At 35.1% G+C, this 21,691-nt stretch overlaps 2 protein-coding genes across 4 annotated transcripts in view; both read left to right on the top strand.

The window, feature by feature from the left end:
- Window positions 1-1,874, top strand: part of mrvi1 (murine retrovirus integration site 1 homolog) — a 49,498-nt gene extending 47,624 nt beyond the window's left edge. For all 3 annotated transcript variants that reach the window (XM_065261516.1, XM_073813023.1, XM_065261517.1), the window contains 2 exons: window positions 681-812; window positions 1,091-1,874. In XM_065261516.1, coding sequence (XP_065117588.1) covers window positions 681-812; window positions 1,091-1,331 — 373 coding nt within the window. In that variant the 3' untranslated portion in view covers window positions 1,332-1,874. The remainder of the gene's footprint in view (window positions 1-680; window positions 813-1,090) is intronic.
- Window positions 1,875-12,235: 10,361 nt separating this feature from the next.
- Window positions 12,236-20,420, top strand: lyve1a (lymphatic vessel endothelial hyaluronic receptor 1a). The gene is made up of 6 exons (XM_065261514.2): window positions 12,236-12,646; window positions 12,899-13,061; window positions 13,158-13,297; window positions 16,683-16,847; window positions 16,942-17,020; window positions 19,981-20,420. Exons 1-6 carry the CDS (start codon window positions 12,568-12,570, stop codon window positions 20,138-20,140), a joined length of 786 nt encoding a protein of 261 aa, XP_065117586.1. The 5' UTR covers window positions 12,236-12,567; the 3' UTR covers window positions 20,141-20,420.
- Window positions 20,421-21,691: the final 1,271 nt, after the last annotated feature.

Here is a 21,691-nt window from a genome sequence, read left to right as displayed (position 1 = left end):
AGCATTTTTAGCATAGCTAAGCATAATCCATTGAATCTGATTAGGCCATTAGCATTGCGCTCAAAAATGACCAAAGAGTTTGGATATCGGAAGCAGCAATGATATACGCAGTGCCCGAAAATAGTCCTCTTTGTCACTTTCAATAGCAAGGGACTATTTTCAGGCACTGCGTAATATCATTGCGCCTGCTGCAGCCATGTTACGGCAGCAAAATCATTATGCTGGAAGGAGAGTATAGCTCCTATCCATATCAGCATAGAAAAACATTAAATTTCCATCGGTCTTAGTACACAATGTAACTACAGAAGAGTCAAGTTTTAAATAGAAAAAATATTGAAACTCTTTGGTTATTTTTGAGCGTGATGCTAATGGTCTAATCAGATTCAATGGATTATGCTAAGCTATGCTAAAAGTGGTACCGCCAGACCTAGAGATCAGCTGAATGGATTCCAAAACGGTAAAAATCAAATGTTTAACTCTAGGGGAGCTGGAAAATGAGCATTTTTTCCAAAAAAAGTGGAGTGTCCCTTTAAAGTCTAAAAAACACAACATTATAATGCACTTATTATTTCCTGAGAGGGATACTCTTATAGCAAATGTATTTTCCTCAATCTTAAGCTTAATGCTTCATTTAAATGTTTATGGCTTGTTTATTACTAAATTAAAATGCTTCTCTATAGGTACCAAGAAGGACTCAAAAGGAGTAAAGAACTCCAAGAACTTAAGGAGGATGAGGAGAAAGCTGAGGAGAAGCTGCTGGAGTCTGAGGAAGAGATAAGAGGAGGTGCTGATGAAAACAGAAAGCCTAACAGGTAACTCTGACATGGCTGGTAATTTTTACAATAATATTAAATCTCCAATTAAGCCTTTTATATTGGGCGGCTCAGTGGGTAGCACTGTTGCCTCACAGCAAGAAGATCCCTGGGGTTTACCGTATGTCTCGGCTGGGTCGGGAGTCGTCTAGATGTCTAGTTTCCTCCCACAGTCCAAAAACATGCAGTTAGTTAAATTGGAGATGTTGAATTGTCCATCAACTTGTGTATAAACCTCACCATAAAAATATAAATATGAGTTTTCTTTTTTTTTGCAGCAGGTACGAGGAGGCACTGGAATTCATTGACCGGATTTTTCCAAAGGTCTTCAGACGAAACCGTTTGCTTTGGATAGTCATCACTGTATTTTTTGTTTTATTCCTGTTTGTCAATATCATGAACTTTTTCAGTCACCGCTACAGCGATAGCGGAGACACGTCTGCAGAGAAGTCGGCCATCCCAGGCAAGAAAACGTTTTTTGGACTGAATGTAGGGTCCAAGAGCCCCGCCCCAGAATGAAACCATTCGTGAACGGACACATGCTTGTCCTTTACCCCGTATCATCTGTGAGTCTATGACACTGCAAATAACAGATTTATTGGTTATCATTTAGGGACCAAGCGTGCTCGGATAACAAATCAGATTTGCATTGAATGGTTGGGATTTCTTGTTATCGGACAGAGATATTTTATGGAGACTAATGTCACTTTTGACATGTATATGATACCACTCGAACCTTATTATTAAAAATTCTCAGGTTTTGTGAAATAGATATATTTGAAATATTAAGTACGATATTTAAAAACTTTAATGTTTGATACGGTATGTTTTCTAGTCTTTTGCAATTGTTTGTTGTTATTTGAATTGACATTCCAAGGTAGATCCTGAAGTGCAATAGTTGACTGTTGTGTTTGTACAGAGCACTGATTTTAATAGTAGAGTTTTTTCACAGTTTTAAAGAGCACTTTTAAATAGCACGAAAGTTACAATTTCATATTTGCACATGTGTGCTTGTGTTTTTGTTGTGCCACTTCACCTTGAAATAAAGGTGTTTTACAAACAGATGCACTTGGATTTCATGTTATTTGTTTGTGTGTTGATGCATGGGTGAAATGTCAACATTTTCTGCTAAATCCAAAGAAAATAAATACAATTTTGCACTAAATTAATGAAATAAATTTTTATCATCAAGATTTTTTATACATTTATGCATCTGGCACAGATTTTGCTTTTGTCCAAGCAAATTACAATACATTTAAGCTATAATTTTTTTTAAACTCTTCCTTTGTCCTTGTCTAGTTATCTTGTCAATTAAGAGAAAACATTTGCATTAAAAAAAGTGTTCTTGATAAGTTTTTATTGTTATCTGTAATACCGCGATTATCCACTAGGTGGCTTATGCAATTTATAGACCCTTTGCAAACACGTGACCTAGACCACGTGACGACGCCATGCTGGACGGCAAAATTACTGGCGCACTAGGTTGATTAGTAATAGACGAGCGGGATTTTTGATTAGTTTTAAACAGTTTAAATATATATTACACTAAAATACATGGCTTCTTATATTAAGGAAGTTGTTGTGCCGTTATCGGTCGAGGTAGGGCATTTGGTAGGTCCTCACAAAAAGCGCTATTTAGAGAAGTTAGAGATAGCGGGACTGGATACCGACCCTTACCTTCTTCCTCCTTCAATTTTCACGGACCTCATTAAATCGCCGAATCTGCCCGACTTCAGCCCGCATGATTTGTACCACTATGGGGTAAACGGGATATCCCCATACACTGGTGCTGATCTTAAGGCTTTTAAAAGTCTGCAGAGCTGCCAACTTCTGAGTCCTAACCATTTGCCAACTGATAATAGTGTGGATTTTAGCTATTTCTGTGTTAAATAGTTGGAAAAGACTGCGTTAAAATGGTTCACAGTACAAATCGAATCATATTTTAGAAATTAAATTGAAATAAAAGCTTTTCCTGAGTTTAAATGCCTGAGATTAGAGTCTTTACTATTATTTTATACACTTCTATTATGCTTTTCTTCTGATAAAATCTAATGAATGGGCTACTGGTCTCTGTAAAATGTATAACTGCAGATAACAGCAGGTTTGATTCAGTTTATCCACTGAGAAAGAGAAGCGTAAAGTGATGATTTGTGATAGAGGGACTGTCAAAACCAAATAAACCAAATGAGTAGTTTATATTAAACTAAAGCAACAGATAATGTGTATGTCAAGACCATATAATTATATTTCGTATATATTATTGTTTATAGATGTCAAATATCAATTGACTTTTTTTTTATTAAAACCTGTCACCGCAAACATCACGCAGGCTTGTACTGCTTGCAAACATGCACACGCGAGTGATGGTTGATTAAAATTGCTGTTTTCTGAGGGTATCTGCGTGCGTGGATTCCGGGCAGGTCTCTGCTTTTCATCCAGACCTTGACGCTTTGTGTGTTCGACTGGTGCGGAGCTGACTGATCGGCGTATGACATCAGAGTAACGCGAGAGCAAAGGTAAAGGCGGACCCTTTTGTAACATTTCGACTTGCTCTCGCGGTACTCTGATGTCCTCGCTGCCGAACTTCCTGCGCAGCGCCACATAAAGTGAAATGCTCTTTGACTCTTTGCAGCAAAGTACCAGCAACATGAGAAGTGGTGGCACGCAAAAGACAGTGAAGGTACGCTTAAATATAAAAGTGTCAGTACTGCGAGCACTGGTTTAGCTACTTACATCGTGAAAATGGATATGTGGCGTGAGAATGCATAGATATGTATATAAAGGCTAGATGGCTCGTCCGCGCTGATGGCCAATTGAGTGGAACGTCCGCATTTTGGCGGCCATCTTAGGACAGGGCGCTCGCTCACTCGTAGCATTGAGTTTTAATGATGCAGGTACTTTTAAATGACCATAACTTGCTTAATTTTTTACCGATTTTCAAACGGATTGGTTTGTTATAAACGTCAAAGATGTACCTATGACACTGAATACGTATACTAAAAATAAATAAAACATTCATGAAACATGTTAAAGCCTCCAGAATTATAGCCACGTTAATAACGTTTGTAAAAAACCAAACCGTTTGTAAATCCGTCAAGAATTCAGCAAGTTACGAGCATTTTAGTTGGCGTATGTCACTCACCTTCCGTCCACAGCAGCAGGGAGCAGCACTATGGCAGCACTGACCTAAGATGGCCGCCAAGTGACGACACAGCTGACTCCGCCTTGAGCCATCTAGCCTTTATATACATATCTATGTGAGAATGGGGTCAATTGCGATGCGTGGGAGTTAGCAGCTATGATTTATGGTGTCACTGCAGCATTAAACAATAACATTCATGTAAAAATAATGTATTTATGCCACTTTTCTGTAATGGTAGGTGCATCATAGCAACACGAAATAACCATTTTATGACCCTAACGAACACAAACACGTACTTGTTCGGCTTGCCGTCCGTCTACAATATAGCACTTCCGCCGTCCGTCATGGCGTCCATAATTCGCGCGAGTAGACCGTGACGTCACGTGCAAGGGGTCTATTTACAAACTGAATCAAAAAGTTATTTATTAATTTTACACTTTGTGTATGCTTTGATAATCTTTCTGAATCTAATCTCTAACAAAAAATCCTACACAAGCATGCAATTATTTCAGCTTTTTGCTTAAAAAAATTATTTTCTAAGAAAAATACCCATATTTAAGAGTTTATAAGCAAAGGAAATATATATATTTGATAAAAATTGTTTTTCCCCGTTTAGTTTGTTTGAAAGCAGAGGGTCTGTTCTTTCTTTTGATATATTTGTATGTTTATATATTTATAGAAGAACATTTTCCTGGAAGGCGTTTTGTGAAACTTTTCACAAAAAATGCTGGCGGGCAACTTTTCAAAATAAGGCTGGCAGGGAATGAGTTAATATGTGACCCTCGACCACAAAACCAATGTCAATTTTTAAAATGAATATTTATACATTATCTACATAAATAAGCTTTCCATTGATGTATGTTGGTTTGTTAGATATTTGGCTGAGATACAAGTATCTGAAAATGGACTGTTTGAGGGTGCAAAAAATCTAAATATTGCGAACATTGCTTTTAAAGTTGTCCAAATGAAGTCCTTGGCAATACATATTACTAATGATAAATAAATGTTTAATATATTTACGGCAGGAAATTTTGAAAAAATCTTCATGGAACATGATCTTTACTTAATATCATAATGATTTTTGCCATAAAAAGCGACAATTTTGACCCACACTGTAAAAAAAACCCCGTAGAAATTGCAGCTGGGTTGCCGGTAATTTACCGTAGATTTACGTTTTTTACTGGCAACATTTTGTTCAAAGTTAAATGAACATTAAACATTTACAAGTCTTTTTCTTTACAGAGTAAAACTAAAAAAACTGCATCAAGCAAAACATTCTGGGAAACAAAATCTGAAGCAAAAAACAGAAAAAGGTTGATGATGATTTCTGGTTCCCAGAATGCTTTGCATGAGGCTTTTATTGTATAGTTTTATTCTGTAAAGATAAAGACCTGTTAATATTTAAAATTTATTTAACTTTGAACAAACTCTTGCCAGTAAATAACATAAATTTAAATCTACGGTAAATTACCGGCAACCCAGCTGCAATAACGTTGTAATTTCTACAGAATTTTTTTACAGTGCATACAATGTATTGTTTGACTATTGCTACAAATATACCCGTGCTATTTATGTTGTTTTGATATCCAGGTCATATGTGTGTGTTCACCGGGAATCGAACCATACATAAACACTATTTCACAAATTTTTTGCATTATAAAATTGTCATGATAGGCAAAAAGCTTATTGCTTTATTTATTATATGCTATCTTTTTAGTTGTTGTACATTAACTAATGTTAATAGATCCAGCATTTGCTTTAAAAAATGTACTAGTACAGTAAATGCTGAAAATAATGTTAAATGAGATAATAATGTTAACTTATTGAACCTTATTGTAAATTGTTCAGCATAAATTAAATACAGTACAAGAATACATGAACACTAAACAATTTAGGTGTATCTTATTCAAAATCTATTTTTCCTGGTAGTGAGATGATGATAATGTATGTCTATATTGTACTGTACTGTATGTGTGTGAGATGTTTTGCTGGAAGTGAGATGAACTGTGTACTATCACAGGAAGTTAGATGAACATCACCCTGTTAATAATCCAGCACTGGGGGAACAAGAGGAAATTGAACAAAATGAACAAACAACCTCAGAAGTCACAACAATAATCTGGCCTTCGTCTTCATAAACAATGGAGTTATTTTGGATAGTGAACAAGTAGTGCCCAATATCCATGACAGCCTCAATCCTGTGAGAATCAGAAATTTTTGCATTAACTGAAAAACAATTCTTATCAAACTTTCATTTTCATTCGTATTTTTATTTTAAAACCACACTCTCACTATACACTGTAAAAATTCAACATTAATTTACAATTAATTTCAACTTTCTTGACCAGTGAGGAGTTGCTATAAATTCTTTAAATTTTAATAATAAATAAAAAATAATTTTTATAATTTATAGCATCTCATCACTAGTCAAAAAAAGTTTAAATTAATTGTAAATTTCAAGTTGAATAAACCTAAAAATGTAAGTGCAACAAGTAAATTTTACTCTACTACTTTAGAATATAAAAACATGAAAAAGAAATTGCTCTTTTAAGATTATTTGACTGAATAATTCTTTGGGGAACCAAAAATGGTTCTTCTATGAATCACTGGACTGTCAGAAATAAAGGTACAGGAGGTACAAGAGCTGTATCCTTTAAATGTGCCGTTTTAGTTCTTTAGTTAGTGTGTAATGTTGCCATTAGAGCATTAATAATACCTGCAAAATTATTAAGCTCGAAGTTCAATGCCAAGCAATATGTTTTCTTTAACAGAATTTGCTTTTCAAGGACTACAGAGAACGGCTAATTTGGACTTCAGCCCTCTACTTACAACTATATTCTGAATACAGGAATACGCCAAAAAAGGGCGTCACCTTGTTGCGCTTCCACCTTGTTATTTTCATCCCAGAGTCAAATCTATGGAATAAATTTCCCGCCAAATGTAATGAGGTCACGGTTCAAAAAAAAATATGCGTGAATGAAAAAATAATAAGCGCAAATTTGATCTTTAAACAGAATTAAAATTAAATTGCACAAAACTGAAAAACGAATGCAAAGTTATCCAAATTGCATACAAAATGACATTTTCTTTGTTTATATTACTCCTTTATTTCTTCTCTCTAATATTTTCTGCTCATATTTATTTGTTTTGTATGCTTGTGCTGTTTTTATTCTCGCTCTTATTTCCACACTCTGCGCTTGCTTTTCCAAAAGTTGCCGTTAGAGTTTCATGCAAATCAGGGCGGACTTAAGCGTCACCATTGGTCCGCTAGTTGTAGATTGACAGCTGTAGATTGACAGCTCCTTTAGCCACTCAGTTGAAGAGGAAGTTGACGTCACTCCAGTGACTCCAGTGGCTGCATAGTCGTGCAGGAGAGGATGGATAACCGTCAGCTGGCAAATATTAGACAATTAAATATCATTAAACAAAATATTGTTAGTGTTTGACAGAAATACACTTATGTCTGTTGTGAGTACTCTTTGTCAGTTCTTTAAGATAATGTGTCATCCAAGTAAATGAAAGTCTGTTAACACGAATCCTTTTAGCTAGTTTAGGTTTAGGCAGTGGAGTGAGTCTTTGCAGTTTAAGGCTAAAATGAATTACATACATTGGCTTTACACATTCTATGCTCAGTACACTATAATGATAAAGTGATAATAGTTAAGTTATGTGCAAACGTATACAGTATAAAACAAAAAATATTACGATATCATAAGCATTCAGACCTTTCATAGATGCAGACAAATATATTTATGAAATTACCATTGGTAGACTTCAGCCAAGTTGTACATCTGAACGATCTTGACTAAAAAAAACATAATAGCAAACGGCCTGAATATCAGTGTGGTGCTTCAGGTTTTTATTTTGAATAAATGTACAGTAGTTATAACATGTTATAAAAGGAAGCTTTGTGTTTAACACTACTGTAGGGGATTTCCCAATATTGATAAGAAATAAAGCATTTTCAAACCAATTGCTTTTGTTTTATTTTCAGACCCATTGTGTTTACTCGGGCATTACATTATTTGTATTAATACAAATAAATAATACAACTCAACAATACAGAAAAGGCTTTGTTTATTATCTGTGCTAGGAACTGCATAACCGAGTTAAATGACACAAATTAAAATAACTGTATGCTAAATTTACATAAATTATAAACTGATGCTTTAAGCTCCAATCCAGCAAGCTGCACAAAATAAAACTAAATATATACAATCTCTGAATTGTGAATTTCCATTAATAGTCCTTTATTGAGCCAATATTCATATTCTGACAGCATACAAAGAAAATAAGTTTAAAAACACTGCATTACTTTCTTGCATATGACGTGTGTGAATAGATACACATAATATACTTTAAATATTGGACATATATAAATATTGGACATAAGGAGATTGGTTTAAAGATGTTTAAATCTCCAGCATGTCTCTTGGTGTGTCAGAGCCAGAACACAGAAATGGATCAAAGTAGCCAGATTTAGTGCAAAGGTTTATTTATCTCCACATATATTAAGATTATTAGGTGACAGGCAGGGTTGTAGAAAGGCTACATGTGTTTCAAACTGTACACGGGAAGGCACGTGTACAGTGTACAGTTTTATAGGGCCTGTTGCAATAAGACCACGTAATATTGTGCCAAAACGTTTGCAATATAAACGTAAAAACAAATATATAAACATGCATTTAAATCCAGCACAAAAATGCCACTGTGAGTGTATAATGAGCACATTAAAAGCAAAAGTATTCACATAACGTCATTTAATGTCTCGTATTACAATAAATATAGCTCTCATGACTTCACATAACAGCATAAATTCATGAATAAACATAAAGAAGCAGGATTGATATGCAAACTGTACTATTATTACTTAAATAAAGGTAATATTACTGAAGTAAACTTTGAGGTAAATACGCTAAGCGCTAACTGCTAAGTGTAACTAAGCTCAATAACAGTAGAAAAATTCAATTTTCTCTCAAAACGGACTCTATAAATGCCAATAATTATATTTAAAGAAACTGTACATGCATACTTCACTACCTGTGAATATACAAAAAGTTATCTGAAATTATCAAAGCCCATCTGACGGTTATCCATCTTCACCTGCACGATCGCCTGCTTTGAGTCGCACCGAAGTGACGTCAACACCCTCTCTTCGACTGATTGGCTAGAGGAGGAGCTGTCAATCTAAAACTAGCGGACCAATGGCGACACTTAAAGTCTGCCCTGATTTGCATGAAACTCTAACTGCAACTTTTGGAAATGCAAGCGCAGAGTGTGGAAATAAGAGCAAGGGAAAAACAGCACAAGCATACAAAAAAAAATAATATGAGCAGAATATATTAGAGAGAAGAAAAAAATGAAAAATATAATCAAAGAAAACGTCATTTTGTATGCAATTTGGATAACTTTGCATTCGTTTTTCAGTTTTGTGCAATATAACTTTAAATCTGTTTAAAGTACTGATTTGCGCGTATTATTATTTTATTCATGCATATTATTTTTTAATCCGTGACCTCAATACATTAGGCGGGAAATTTATTCCATACAAATCCCCTTTGTTTGGCATTTGCTGACGACAGCTTTCTCAATTTGGTGTGACCTTACCAGACAAAGTGTGCTAAGCTGCTGTTGAATCGCAACACTAAAACTAGCTTTTAGACAAAAAAAAAATTAAGGGAATTTGTTTTTAAAACAAGCAAAAATATCTGCCAAAGGGCTAAGAAAAAAATCTTGAAATTAGTTGACTTTTTTCTTAAACACTTCTCACCTCATTGGCACAAATTCACTTAAATTTTATTTTTTGTCTAAAAACTAGATTTTGCTCATCAAGAAAATACATATTGATTTAATAATTTTAAGATTTTTCTACAGAAAACAAGACATTGGATAACATTAAAGGATTAGTCCAAAAAAAATCCAGATAATTTACTCACCACCATGTCATCCAAAATGTTGATGTCTTTCTTTGTTCAGTCGAGATGAAATTATGTTTTTTGAGGAAAACTGCAGGATTTTTCTCATTTGAATGGACTTTAATAGAGCCCAACACTTAATACTTAACTCAACACTTAACAGTTTTTTTTAACGGAGTTTCAAAGGACTCTAAACGATCCCAAACGAGGCATAAGAGTCTTATCTAGCAAAACGATTGTCATTTTTGACAAGAAAAATAACAAATATACACTTTTAAACCACAACTTTTCATCTAGGTCCGGTCCAGCGCAACCTCACGTAAATGCGTAGTGACGTAGGGAGGTCACGTGTTACATATATAAAACGCACATTTGCGGACCATTTTAAACAATAAACTGACACAAATACATTCATTAGTATCAGTTGACATACAACAACGTCGGAACGGTCCTCTTTCTTCACATTTGTAAACACTGGGGCGGAGTTTCGCGTTCGTCCTCTGTGACCTCTTGACGTCATGACGTATTGCGTGAGGTCACGCTGGCGCTTTCAGGACCGGATCTAGACGAGAAGTTGTGCTTTAAAAGTTCATATTTGTTATTTTTATTGTCAAAAATGACAATCGTTTCGCTAGATAAGACCCTTATGCCTCGTTTGGGATCGTTTAGAGTCCTTTGAAACTCCGTTGAAAAAAACTGTTAAGTGTTGAGTTAAGTATTAAATGTTGGGCTCTATTAAAGTCCATTAAAATGAGAAAAATCCTGCAATGTTTCCTTAAAAAAAACATAATTTCTTCTCGACTGAACAAAGAAAGACATCTAAATTTGGGATGACATGGGGGTGAGTAAATTATCTGGATTTTTTTAAGAAAATGGACTAATCCTTTAAGCAATCCAAGATACAAATGTCCATCATGTTTCACATGAGCACATTTGGAGTTATTTTAGTAAATATGTTTGCTAGACTTTGCAAGTTTATAACACTAGAAAAAAGTGATCAGGGAACAAAAACAGACTTTGAAGCCCAAAAAGTGCATCCATTCTTCACATAAGTAATCCACACGGCTCCAAAGGGTTAAATAAGATATTTTGCATGTAATTGATGTGATTTTGTAAAAAAGTCCATATTTTAACTTTTATAAAGTATAATAACTAGCTTCAGGTAACAACGTCATCTTGGACTCACGACAGTCACTGTGCAATGTACCCATGTCAACCAAGCTCACTACGCCAAGATGGCACGGTTACTGGAAGCTAGTTAGTCACAGTATTGGGGAAGATTTTCTTTTAAAAGTAATGCATTACAATATTAAGTTACTCCCAAAAAAAGTAACTAATTGCGTTACTTAGTTACTTTTCATAGAAAGTAATGCTTATGCTACTTTTTAACTTTTGCGTTACTTTTTCTTGGCTGAGGCTTGATCTCTTTTAGGCCTTGCAGGTGTTTTTTATGACTAAAAAGTATTTAATCACAAAAATGTCAAGCTCTGGCCTGCCATCTCAGTTTCTGAGTTTTTAACTGTTCAGACACAGGCGTGTATGCATAAAGTGCATAATGTGACTACACCAAGCTCACTACGCCAAGATGGCACAGTTACTGAAGCTAGTTAGTCACATTGTTGGGGAAAATTTTCTTTTAAAAGTAATGCATTACAATATTAAGTTACTCCCAAAAAAAAGTAACTAAGTACGTTACTTAGTTACTTTTCATAGAAAGTAATGCTTACGTTCAGTTTAATTCAGTACATCATTTTTTATCATTTTTTAATATTAATGTGTACATTTAAAAAGTAATGCGTTACTTTACTCGTTACTTTAGAAAAGTAATATTATTACAAAATCCACATACTTGTAATGAGTTAACCCCAACATTATTAATGTCTATAAGGCTTGAAATCTGGATATTTTTCTTACAAAATCGCATCGATTACCCGCATAAGACCTTTATTAACCCATTAAAGTCATGTGGATTACTGATGTGAAGAATTAATGCACTTTTTTGGGGGTTTAAAGTCGGAAGTTCCATGATCCCTAAAGTTTGAAAGTAACTCCAAATGTGTTCGTCTGAAAGATGATGGGCATACGTATCTCAAATTGCTTGAGGCTGGGTAAATCACGGGTTAATTTTTATATATGGCTGGAGGATTCCTTTAAGTATATACTTTTTGTTAGGGTACGCCCAGTGAGAGTTTTGTACCTTTATTTCTGACAGTGTAAAGAAATTATGCACCTTATAAGCAATCTTGGTACATCTCAGGCCAAGTTAAATAAAGCAAACTCACTGGAGACCTCCATTAAGTCTCCAGTAATAAAGAGCAGCAATATGGGAATTTTCCTTTAAATTTTAGATTTCCTCTCTCACTATAGCTGCTATGACATCAAGACACGGAAATATTTCCCAATGTGGTACAGTGCGTCAGGAGATCTTCAATCAACACCGAGTGATCCTCTCTCCTTGGCCTGAAGGGAACTCCTGAAGTGCTCATCCAGAGATGCACGCAAACCTCCTGTTTCCTCTTCCCCGTCGCGTCGGCTCGGTCATGACACTTTGTACAGGTCATTTATAAAATAACCGCCCCTCCTCGCACTGGCCGCACCCCTGGGGAGTTTAGCCGTAGAGTTTATAACCTCTCCACTTGGCACTCGGGTCCAAATTACTGAACGCTGCTCCGAAACTACTCAGTGTGAAGACTTCAACATGGCAGGTGTCCGGATGCTGGTGCTTTTGAATAGTTTCTTCATGTTTGGTCTTTCTATGGATCTCCAACTTATTAAAGGTAAAATTCTTATTCTTAAATTCCTAAAAATAACTTGTATAATATATAAATTGTCTTAAAACAATTTGCAACTTTAATAAACTTTTATGATCCACTTCAAATGTTGACTAGTGTATATATATAATAAATCTATATATAATAATAAAAGCTGCTAATAACATGTTTGACATTGACCTTCAACAGCTTAACATACAAAAGCCTAATTATAAAATATTGTTTCATTTCATTTTTTGTTTTCCTTCTGATGAACAGTGAACCCTAAACAAGCCATCATGGGTGTATTTGAAGTTACCCTGGGAAATAAATATGCCTTAAATGTATCGGCTGCCCGTCTTGTTTGTGACCATCTGGGTGTGACTATCGCAAGCAAAGCACAGGTAACGGAGGCCCAGAAACATGGTCTGGAAACATGCAGGTAAACATTTTAAATTGTTAATATTTTCAAAATGATATTATGGTAAATTCACTGTCTAAAATTAATTTTTTATTGTTTATATGATTTGAATCTAAGGTTTGGGTGGGTAGATGAGCAAATTGCTGTTATTCCAAGAGTTCATGTTAGCACAATCTGTGGCAATGGTAAAGACGGAGTTGTCGTGTGGCGAGCAGAACTCAATAAACCATTTGATGTCTTTTGCTTCAATTTAACAGGTAAAATATGTTTCTTGATGCGGTATATTTTTATAGATATTTGTAGGTTGTAAACCATGTTCCTTTGTGTATTAATATTTATGATTGCAAATAAATATCCACACTGCAAAAAATATTTTTTTAAGAAAAAAATTCTTAGTTTTTTGTCTTGTTTTCAGTAAAAATATCAAAAAATTCTTAAATTAAGATGCTGTTTCTTTCTTTCTAGTTTTTAGACAAAAAAATCAAATTTAAGTGATTTTGTGCATAAAACAAGCAAAAAAACTGTCAATGGGGTAAGCAAAAAAATCTTGAACATTTTTCTTAAACAGAAAATTTTAAAAAATTCAAGAAAAATTGGCAGCTTTTTTGCTTGTTTTATGCAAAATCACTTACATTTCATGTTTTTGGTCTAAAAACTAGACTCATTTTCTTGGGTCGTTTTGCTCATCAAGAAAAAGCATCTTCATTTAAGAATTTTTAGATATTTTTACTGAAAACAAGACAAAAATACTAAGAATTTTTTTCTTGAAAATCATTTTTTTGCAGTGTGATGAGCAAAATGACCCAGGAAAATAAGTCTAGTTTATAGACCAAAAATATAAAATTTAAGTGATTTTGTGCACAAGCAAAGAAATCTGCCAATGGAGTAAGCAAAAAATCTTGAACATTTTCTTAAACACTAAATTCAAGAAAATTTTGCTTACCCCATTGGCAGATTTTTTGCTTGTTTTATGCACAAAATCACTTAAATTTGATATTTTTGGTCTAAAAACTAGACTTAATTTCTTGGGTCGTTTTGCTCATCAAGAAAAAGCATCTTAATTTAATAATTTTTAAATATTTTTACTAAAAACAAGACCAAATACTAAGAATTGTTTTTCTTGAAAATCATTTTTTTGCAGTGTGATGAGCAAAATGACCCAAGAAAATAAGTCTAGTTTATAGACCAAAAATATCAAATTTAAGTGATTTTGTGCACAAGCAAAGAAATCTGCCAATGGAGTAAGCAAAAAATCTTGAACATTTTCTTAAACACTATATTCAAGAAAATTTTGCTTACCCCATTGGCAGATTTTTTTGCTTGTTTTATGCACAAAATCACTTAAATTTGATATTTTTGGTCCAAAAACTAGACTTATTTTCTTGGGTTGTTTTGCTCGTCAAGAAAAAGCATCTTAATAAAAGCAATTTTTAGATATTTTTACCGAAAACAAGACAAAAATACTAAGAATTTTTTTCTTGAAAGTCATTTTTTGCAGTGTATATGCTAATTAGGGATGCACCGAATATTCGGCCACCGAAAATTTTCGGCCGAAAATGCCCCAAAATAGCATTTTCGGCTTTCGGCCGAAAGACTTTTATCACCGAAACAATACGGCCGAAATGTTGTGATGACGCAAACAGAAACCGCGACCTGCACGTGCTTGTCTGAAGCAACATGTATGCGGCGTGGATGTATTTAACCGCAAAAAGGCGCTAAAGTACGCACAGAGGCACATGCGGTTGTGTCCGGTCCAGACGTGATCATCACAGTGAGTACGCTCTTCAAAGATCAGAACTCTTGATGTGTAAACTTTAGAGAGAGTCGCGCAAATGTGTCTCATACTGAATAGTCCTAGCCTAGAAATCTAGACGCACCCTAGCGGCCGCAAAATATATTTGCTGCCAGGGTTTAGTCTAGGCACTCACAATACACTTAACAGCTCCAAAAACCAAAATTTGGTCAGGCCAATCACATCGTGTGTAGCGTCTGTGGGGCGGGCTTAACATGATGACGACAGAGCTGCAACGGTTCCTACTTGAATGGCTGCTGCTGCTTCTGGCGAACAGCTTTCTTTTGAAGCGGCTTTGGCCGCGACTCTGGAGGACTTATGCTGCGTTCCAGGCAACCCGTAACCCGTAACTCACGAGTTCAAAACCACGCCTCACGACTCTGAACTGGGAGTACATCGATCTAGTACGAGTTCACGGGTGGGAAGTCACGGGTTTGACTGCCGTTCCAGTGCACTTTCACCGGTAGAAGGTTGTAAAAACACGAGTTACGGGCTGCCTGGAACGCATAAGGTCGTGAGTCGTGGTTTTGAAGTCGTAACTCACGGGTTTAAAAACCTGCCTGGAACGCACCATTATACTTATGTTTTTCTTTGAGAGAAGAGCAAATAACCCTACTGAAGTCCTTTTTAAGCAAGAAAGATGTGTTTGGAGTTTTGCCGACTGGTTACGGTAACTACGTCACCTTCTTCGTTGCTCTGATTAGTCATAGCGCTATCCTATTGCGTGCAGAGGCATTTTGAGGGACAACCTTATATCCCGCCCCTTGCATTGAGCTGTTTGTGTGAAGAGTTGCCAGACCTTACATCTTGATGTAGGTCTGGCTAACCAGGCTAGAATAGTCCATTAACATACATGTGCCGAATAAAGCAATGAAAAACAACGTAACGTTTTTATGCTGCGCTGTTTGGGATTCGCCTTCGTTCTCGTTGTGCGCGCGCGTTTAAGTTCCCTCGATAGTGCACACACGAGTGAGACGCAAACAAGCGAACGTAAAATCTTTCTGTTATTGACAGGGCACATATAAACAAAATTATCTCCAAAGTATTCTTTTTCTAATAAAAACATTTGTTTATGTCTTAAGTGTATGTATAGATTACAGTCATAAGTCTCTGCTTATTTAAAGAGACACCTCAATTAACCTACTTAAGTCTAACAAAGAGACAAATAGCTCTAGAAATAATAATATATGTCATTTATACAATAAAGACAGTGCTATGATGACTCATTTAATTCGATTTCTGTACTTAATGTTAGCCCTTATTAATGTGCAGCTTTGTTCTTTTTTATAAATGTTGGTAATTTCTTTATTTGTTATTAGATTTTCCCCACCCCCTTTTTGCTGATCTGAAAAATAATCTAATCCGTGCCTCAAAAACTGTAATGTGATCTGAACCGTGAGTTTTGTGATCTGTCACACACCCCTAGTAAAGGTAGTACACAGTGATAGCCATAAATGCATTTGTACAAATAATTGGCATAATAATTTATTTCGGTGTTTCGGTTTCGGTTTTTCGGCCTTGGTTTCCTCATTTTCGGTTTTCGGTTTCGGCCAAGAATTTTCATTTCGGTGCATCCCTAATGCTAATGCCTATATTTCATTGTAAGGATACAGGTTTTTTTATGCACTCCCGTCCAGGTTTGTATCATTTGGCATCAAATCAAAATAAGTTGTTAGTATGCCAAGGAAATGGGAAATTCTGGATATGAGATCATCATAGATTTGTTTCCTATAAGCCCACAAATGTGATGAAGGAAGGAAGTCCATCAGATGAATTGGCGGATATCTGAACACTGAGATTTGTTTCATTTTCTATTAAGGAACACGCCTAAACCGGTTCTGTGTTTACAGATTTTGAGATCCAGGCTGCCATGGCCGCAGACCGAAAGAGCACAGAGATGCCAAAAACAAGCACTGAATCTTCAGCATCATCTCCACCCGGTTTCTTCTCTACTGCACACAATCTCTCATTTAATAACATGGAGGAGAAACATTTGCTTATACATTCAGTCGGTGGTAAGTGTTTGCTGTAAGAACAAACTCAGTTATTGATGATATATCAACACTAATGTTGGTTAGTATTTACGGTTTTCTCTTTTCTGATCTTCAGCTGTCCCAGTGGCTCTGCTGATCACGGTCGCCTCTGTTGTTCTCCTGGCTGTCATTTTTGCACTTTACTATTTTAAAATGTAAGTCTTTTGTGACAATGTGTCATGTAAATGTTAATTGATTTAAACTTATATTTATACCTAAAATTAAGATAAAGATTAATCTCTGTCCACACAGTAAGTTCATAAGTAATCATAAGTTAAAAAATGTGCCCCACCTCCCAAGATGTTTTAGATGTCTTCATATATACCTACGTGATTCAAGTTATTAGCTTGTTAGTGTGTTAAAGCAGTGGTTCTCAAACTGGGGGCCCTGAGATGGTGCCAGGGGGCCCTGGCCCAGTTTTATGACATTTTATAGAATTTATGATAAATTAATTTTGTGTAATTAAATCTAAGAAAAATAAGGCTACTAACCGACAGCACTACATTGTATAATTTAATATGTTTTGTTTAAAGGACAAGTTCTGTATTTTACACTTAAAGCCCTGTTTTCAGGTTTTGACTGAAATTTCGACATATGCGGCTGCCCCGAGAATTTTCGGGTGTTTGTGTTTCAGCTCCTACCTCTACAATGGGTTTAATGGTGCACTGGAACAATCCTTCCTAAAATGCATTAAACTTTTGTTTACAAAGACGTGAAACTCACCGAGTGGTCAGGGGTGTTCACTGATATGCTCACACAAAAATCGCTGCAAAAGATGCTTTCCAACAGGTGTTTTAGCATTCGTTGTTAACTTGTGGATATATTTTTTCAAACGCCTCACACCCGTACATTCTTCCGCTTAGAGCTTGAATAATAAACACTCCAGCCCAGGTGGTGGCGCTTATTCGCCATTGCCAATTGCAAGAATAGAAACAAAGTTCCCGGCGCGGAGTAATACCGTACCTTACAGCACAACTAATACAAGTCAATGGAGTTGGCAAAAACGACGATTAAACCTGTTGGAATGCGTCTTTTAAAGCGATTTTTGTGTGAGCATATCAGTGAACACCCCTGACCACTCGGTGAGTTTCACGTCTTTGTAAACGAAAGTTTAATGCATTTTAGGAAGGATTGTTCCAGTGCACCATTAAACCATTGTAAGGGTGGGAGATAAAACACAAACACCCGAAAATTCTCGGGGCAGCCGAATATGTCGAAATTTCAGTCAAAACCGTTCCATTTAATCATAAACAATTTGAAAACAAGGCTTTAAGTGTAAAATACCGAACTTGTCCTTTGATTAAAATTTTTAGTTTTGGAATTTTTATGTCATAAATTTTCTTGGGAGGAACCCGAAAAAGTTTGAGAACCACTGTGGGAAACAAGTTTGTTCGAATTCAGCGGCGCATCGCAGACCTATCGGCATGAGACATCATAGTCGCGCGAAAGTGATCAGAGAGTACTCCATATGCTTTTTAATCGCTCTAGCGATACTGTGATGTCACTGCGATGTCACGTACTGATCGTTCTGCGCGGTGCCACATGAAGTCTAGCAATCCTTTGATGAAAGAAGGCTAAAAAGTTGAATTTGCCAACTATTTAGTGACTTTCCTAGCAAACTTTTGCTACTTTCCATTGAAAATACACTATAGAACAGTAAAAGTCGGATCAATAAAAACCTTTCTTCAATTGGTAACACCTAAAAAAATTTAGTTTTATAAACTTCTATTTTCTTACTTTAAGTGAACATTTTAACGTGATTTTTTTATTACTTTAATCGGTAACACCTAAAATATTTAAACCAACTTAGCATATTTTCATCTGTTACTTTGTTTCATGGACAAAATATGATCAATTGAATTTGCTTAGCGACTTTCCAGACCCCTTTAATGACGTTCCTACCCATTCTCACCAAGATGCGTACAAATGACACGCAGTGTGATTATCGTGCAATACATACGCCAAATTCCATTTTGCGTGCATATGATATGCCAATCCTTCCCTTTCACTTATATGGCGAATCGTTTCGTGACATTTTATTTATTGGTTTCTCATTAGTTTTCTGTTTTTTAAACCATTTTCGCTTGGGTTTAGGGTTAGATTTAGGTTTTGCTTTAGTATGTTATTTAATATATAGGTTTCTCCATGTTTTGTCGATTTTTAAATCATTTGTCGCTTGGAGTTGGGGTTAGGATGTCATTTTATGTTACAAAAAGTTGTTCTAACTCAAAACCCAAGCGACAATGGAAAAAAAAACAGAAAACAAATGAGAAACCATTAAAATAAAACGACACGAAACGATTCGCCATATAAGTGAATAGGAAAGACTGGTGTATCATGCAAAAGGGGAATTTGGGGTATCTATTGCACGATAATCAGAATCAATACAACTTTTTTTTTTCAAAAAAGCGACTAGCGACAATTTACATAATCAAAATTTCATAAAAGTTTTTTTCATCTGTGAATACAAACTTGTTGGACAAAATGTGTGTCATAAACTTTTGGTAAACACAAAGCTTTGTTTTTGCGATAATCAAATAGTCGTAAAACGAAAATGTCGGATCAATAAAAAAAAAAACTTCAATTGATTAGGCATAAAATATTTAAACATTTTTAACTTAAATTCTTCACTTAAAAGTAACTATTTAAGTGTTACCAATTGAAATGATCCAACTTTTACTTTTTACGGTGTACAGAGGTTGGCATTTGAAACGCTGTTTGGTGGTTTTTATAAAGAGACAGTGAAGACATTCTGGGAGGTGGGTCGCAAAGACTATTGTGACTGCCAAACCTTAAACATTAGTACACTTTTAAAAAGTACATCTTAAGAGCTCATATTAGTCCCTCAGTGCTAAGTATTGGAACCAAATGTATACATTTCTGTATCAAAATGGTACATATTAGGGCATTTTTAAAGTGTACTGCCCCATTGACAGCTTTCCACCATTTTTTGACCATTTATTCGGACAGTGTATGATCAAAAACTTGTATTAATCCAAAAGGGGAGTTCAATATCAACAAGCTCAACAGAAAGCAAATATGATACCTATCATGAGAGTAGTATCATGTTAGACTTATATGTTAAGAGTCAGACTGAAGTGTCTCTGTGTCACAGGAACAAAACCTGCCCGACATTCTGGGATGTTGAGCAGCGACAGGATAACATTGAGACGGAGGTTTTGGAGCACTACAGTAAGAAAGACCTGCAGAAACCACAGGAGGAGATAGAGGAGAAAGAAAACAACAACAATAACAGCAAGACTGACCAAGACTGAAACTGATGATTTAATTTAACAAAACATTATGGGATGCCTGAGAGTCGAGTGTTGTCTGTGTGTGCCACAATGCTGAAGTTATGTAACGAAATGCAAAAGTGTGTATTTATATGTGAACTGTGACTAATTATTTTATAACATCAAAATTTTAATTTCTAATCTAATTTTTTTTAGCTATTTAATTAAAATTCATTTTTCTATGTAATAAGAAATGTTTTTTTTCATGTTGTGAGGAAAGTTGTTGTTTATTCTCTAAAATAAATGTTATTTTTATATCCATGTTATCAGCTACTACATTAGTTTAGTTAACCTTAATAAGTCCCTTGGGGTCAATCTTACCCTCAAGCCACTTTTATTTAGTTAAAAACATGGTTCCCTTCATATCAGTGGAATAAGATTTTGTGACCTTTCCAGATTATCTTTCAAGATTCATATAAAAAAACTGGGCTTGATTCGGTCGTTCTAAAGAGGTGTAAAAAAATCACCAAAAGAGGCCCTTTGGGGGTAAAAATGACCCCAATTGAAATGAATGGGAAAAGCAAAAAAAATCATTTTTTTCTTGTTATTCATCAAATAAAATCGATGCATCCAGAATAAATCTGAAAATTTTGACACAGAAAGGAAGGCCTGGCACAAATTCAATATAGAAAAGACATGCTCAATCACACACACAAACACAGTAAAACTTACACAAACATAAAGACACAGACACACACAAAAAGACAAAGTCACAAACATACACAGACACAAACACAGACAAACACCCTTACATTTAATCAAATTTTTGTAAAAACAGACATTTCAAAATGCATCAAAAACTACAAAAAATTCTACTATTTGAAATCATTTTTATTTTTAATGACCTTTCTATTGTTTATATAAACATAAAATCACAAAATGTTTCACTAAAGTTGATGTTGGCCACATTCAGTGAAATGAATGGGTCTCTATGGCCAATGCATCTGCTGGTCACGATTTATTTCCTAAACTGTAACCATAAAACTGTAATCTAACTGTTAACATCTATATAAATATCTAAAAACAATTTAAATAAAATTTAGATCTTAATTTATGTGAATGTTTCATAAAAAATGTGATATTTTACAGGCAAGCAAAGGTGTAGTTGAGGAATTGAGTGGTAAACAGGTAAATACTTCATATCTCCCAAAAACACAGCATTGGTGTATAAATGGTAAGTAAACAAAAAAAAATTATATATTATTTGTATCATTAAAAATGTATATTTTTTGTAATCACCTTTTTAATTTTTAGGTCATTTTTACCCCGTATACAGGAAAATAGGGGCTTATGAGGGTTTAAGTCGGTGAAAACACATTATAAATGTATTTTTGAAACAGAAAGACTGTGAACTAGTACTAAATTGTGGAGTACCGTTAAAAAGTTTTTCCACATTTTTGTGTTCGAGATTATTTGGGCGGGGCTAAAACGGAGGAACCACCGAGCATGGCCCCGCCCCAACACAATCGCGAGCATCCATTCAGATCCTCAAAAACATGGTTACTTCTCTACATAGATGTGTACACTTCTCTA

The sequence above is a fragment of the Paramisgurnus dabryanus genome, chromosome 2 (assembly GCF_030506205.2).
Source record: "Paramisgurnus dabryanus chromosome 2, PD_genome_1.1, whole genome shotgun sequence".
NCBI classification, from domain to species: domain Eukaryota; kingdom Metazoa; phylum Chordata; class Actinopteri; order Cypriniformes; family Cobitidae; genus Paramisgurnus; species Paramisgurnus dabryanus.
Note: the sequence above shows the minus strand (reverse complement) of the source record. Positions and strands in the feature narration are given on the sequence as shown.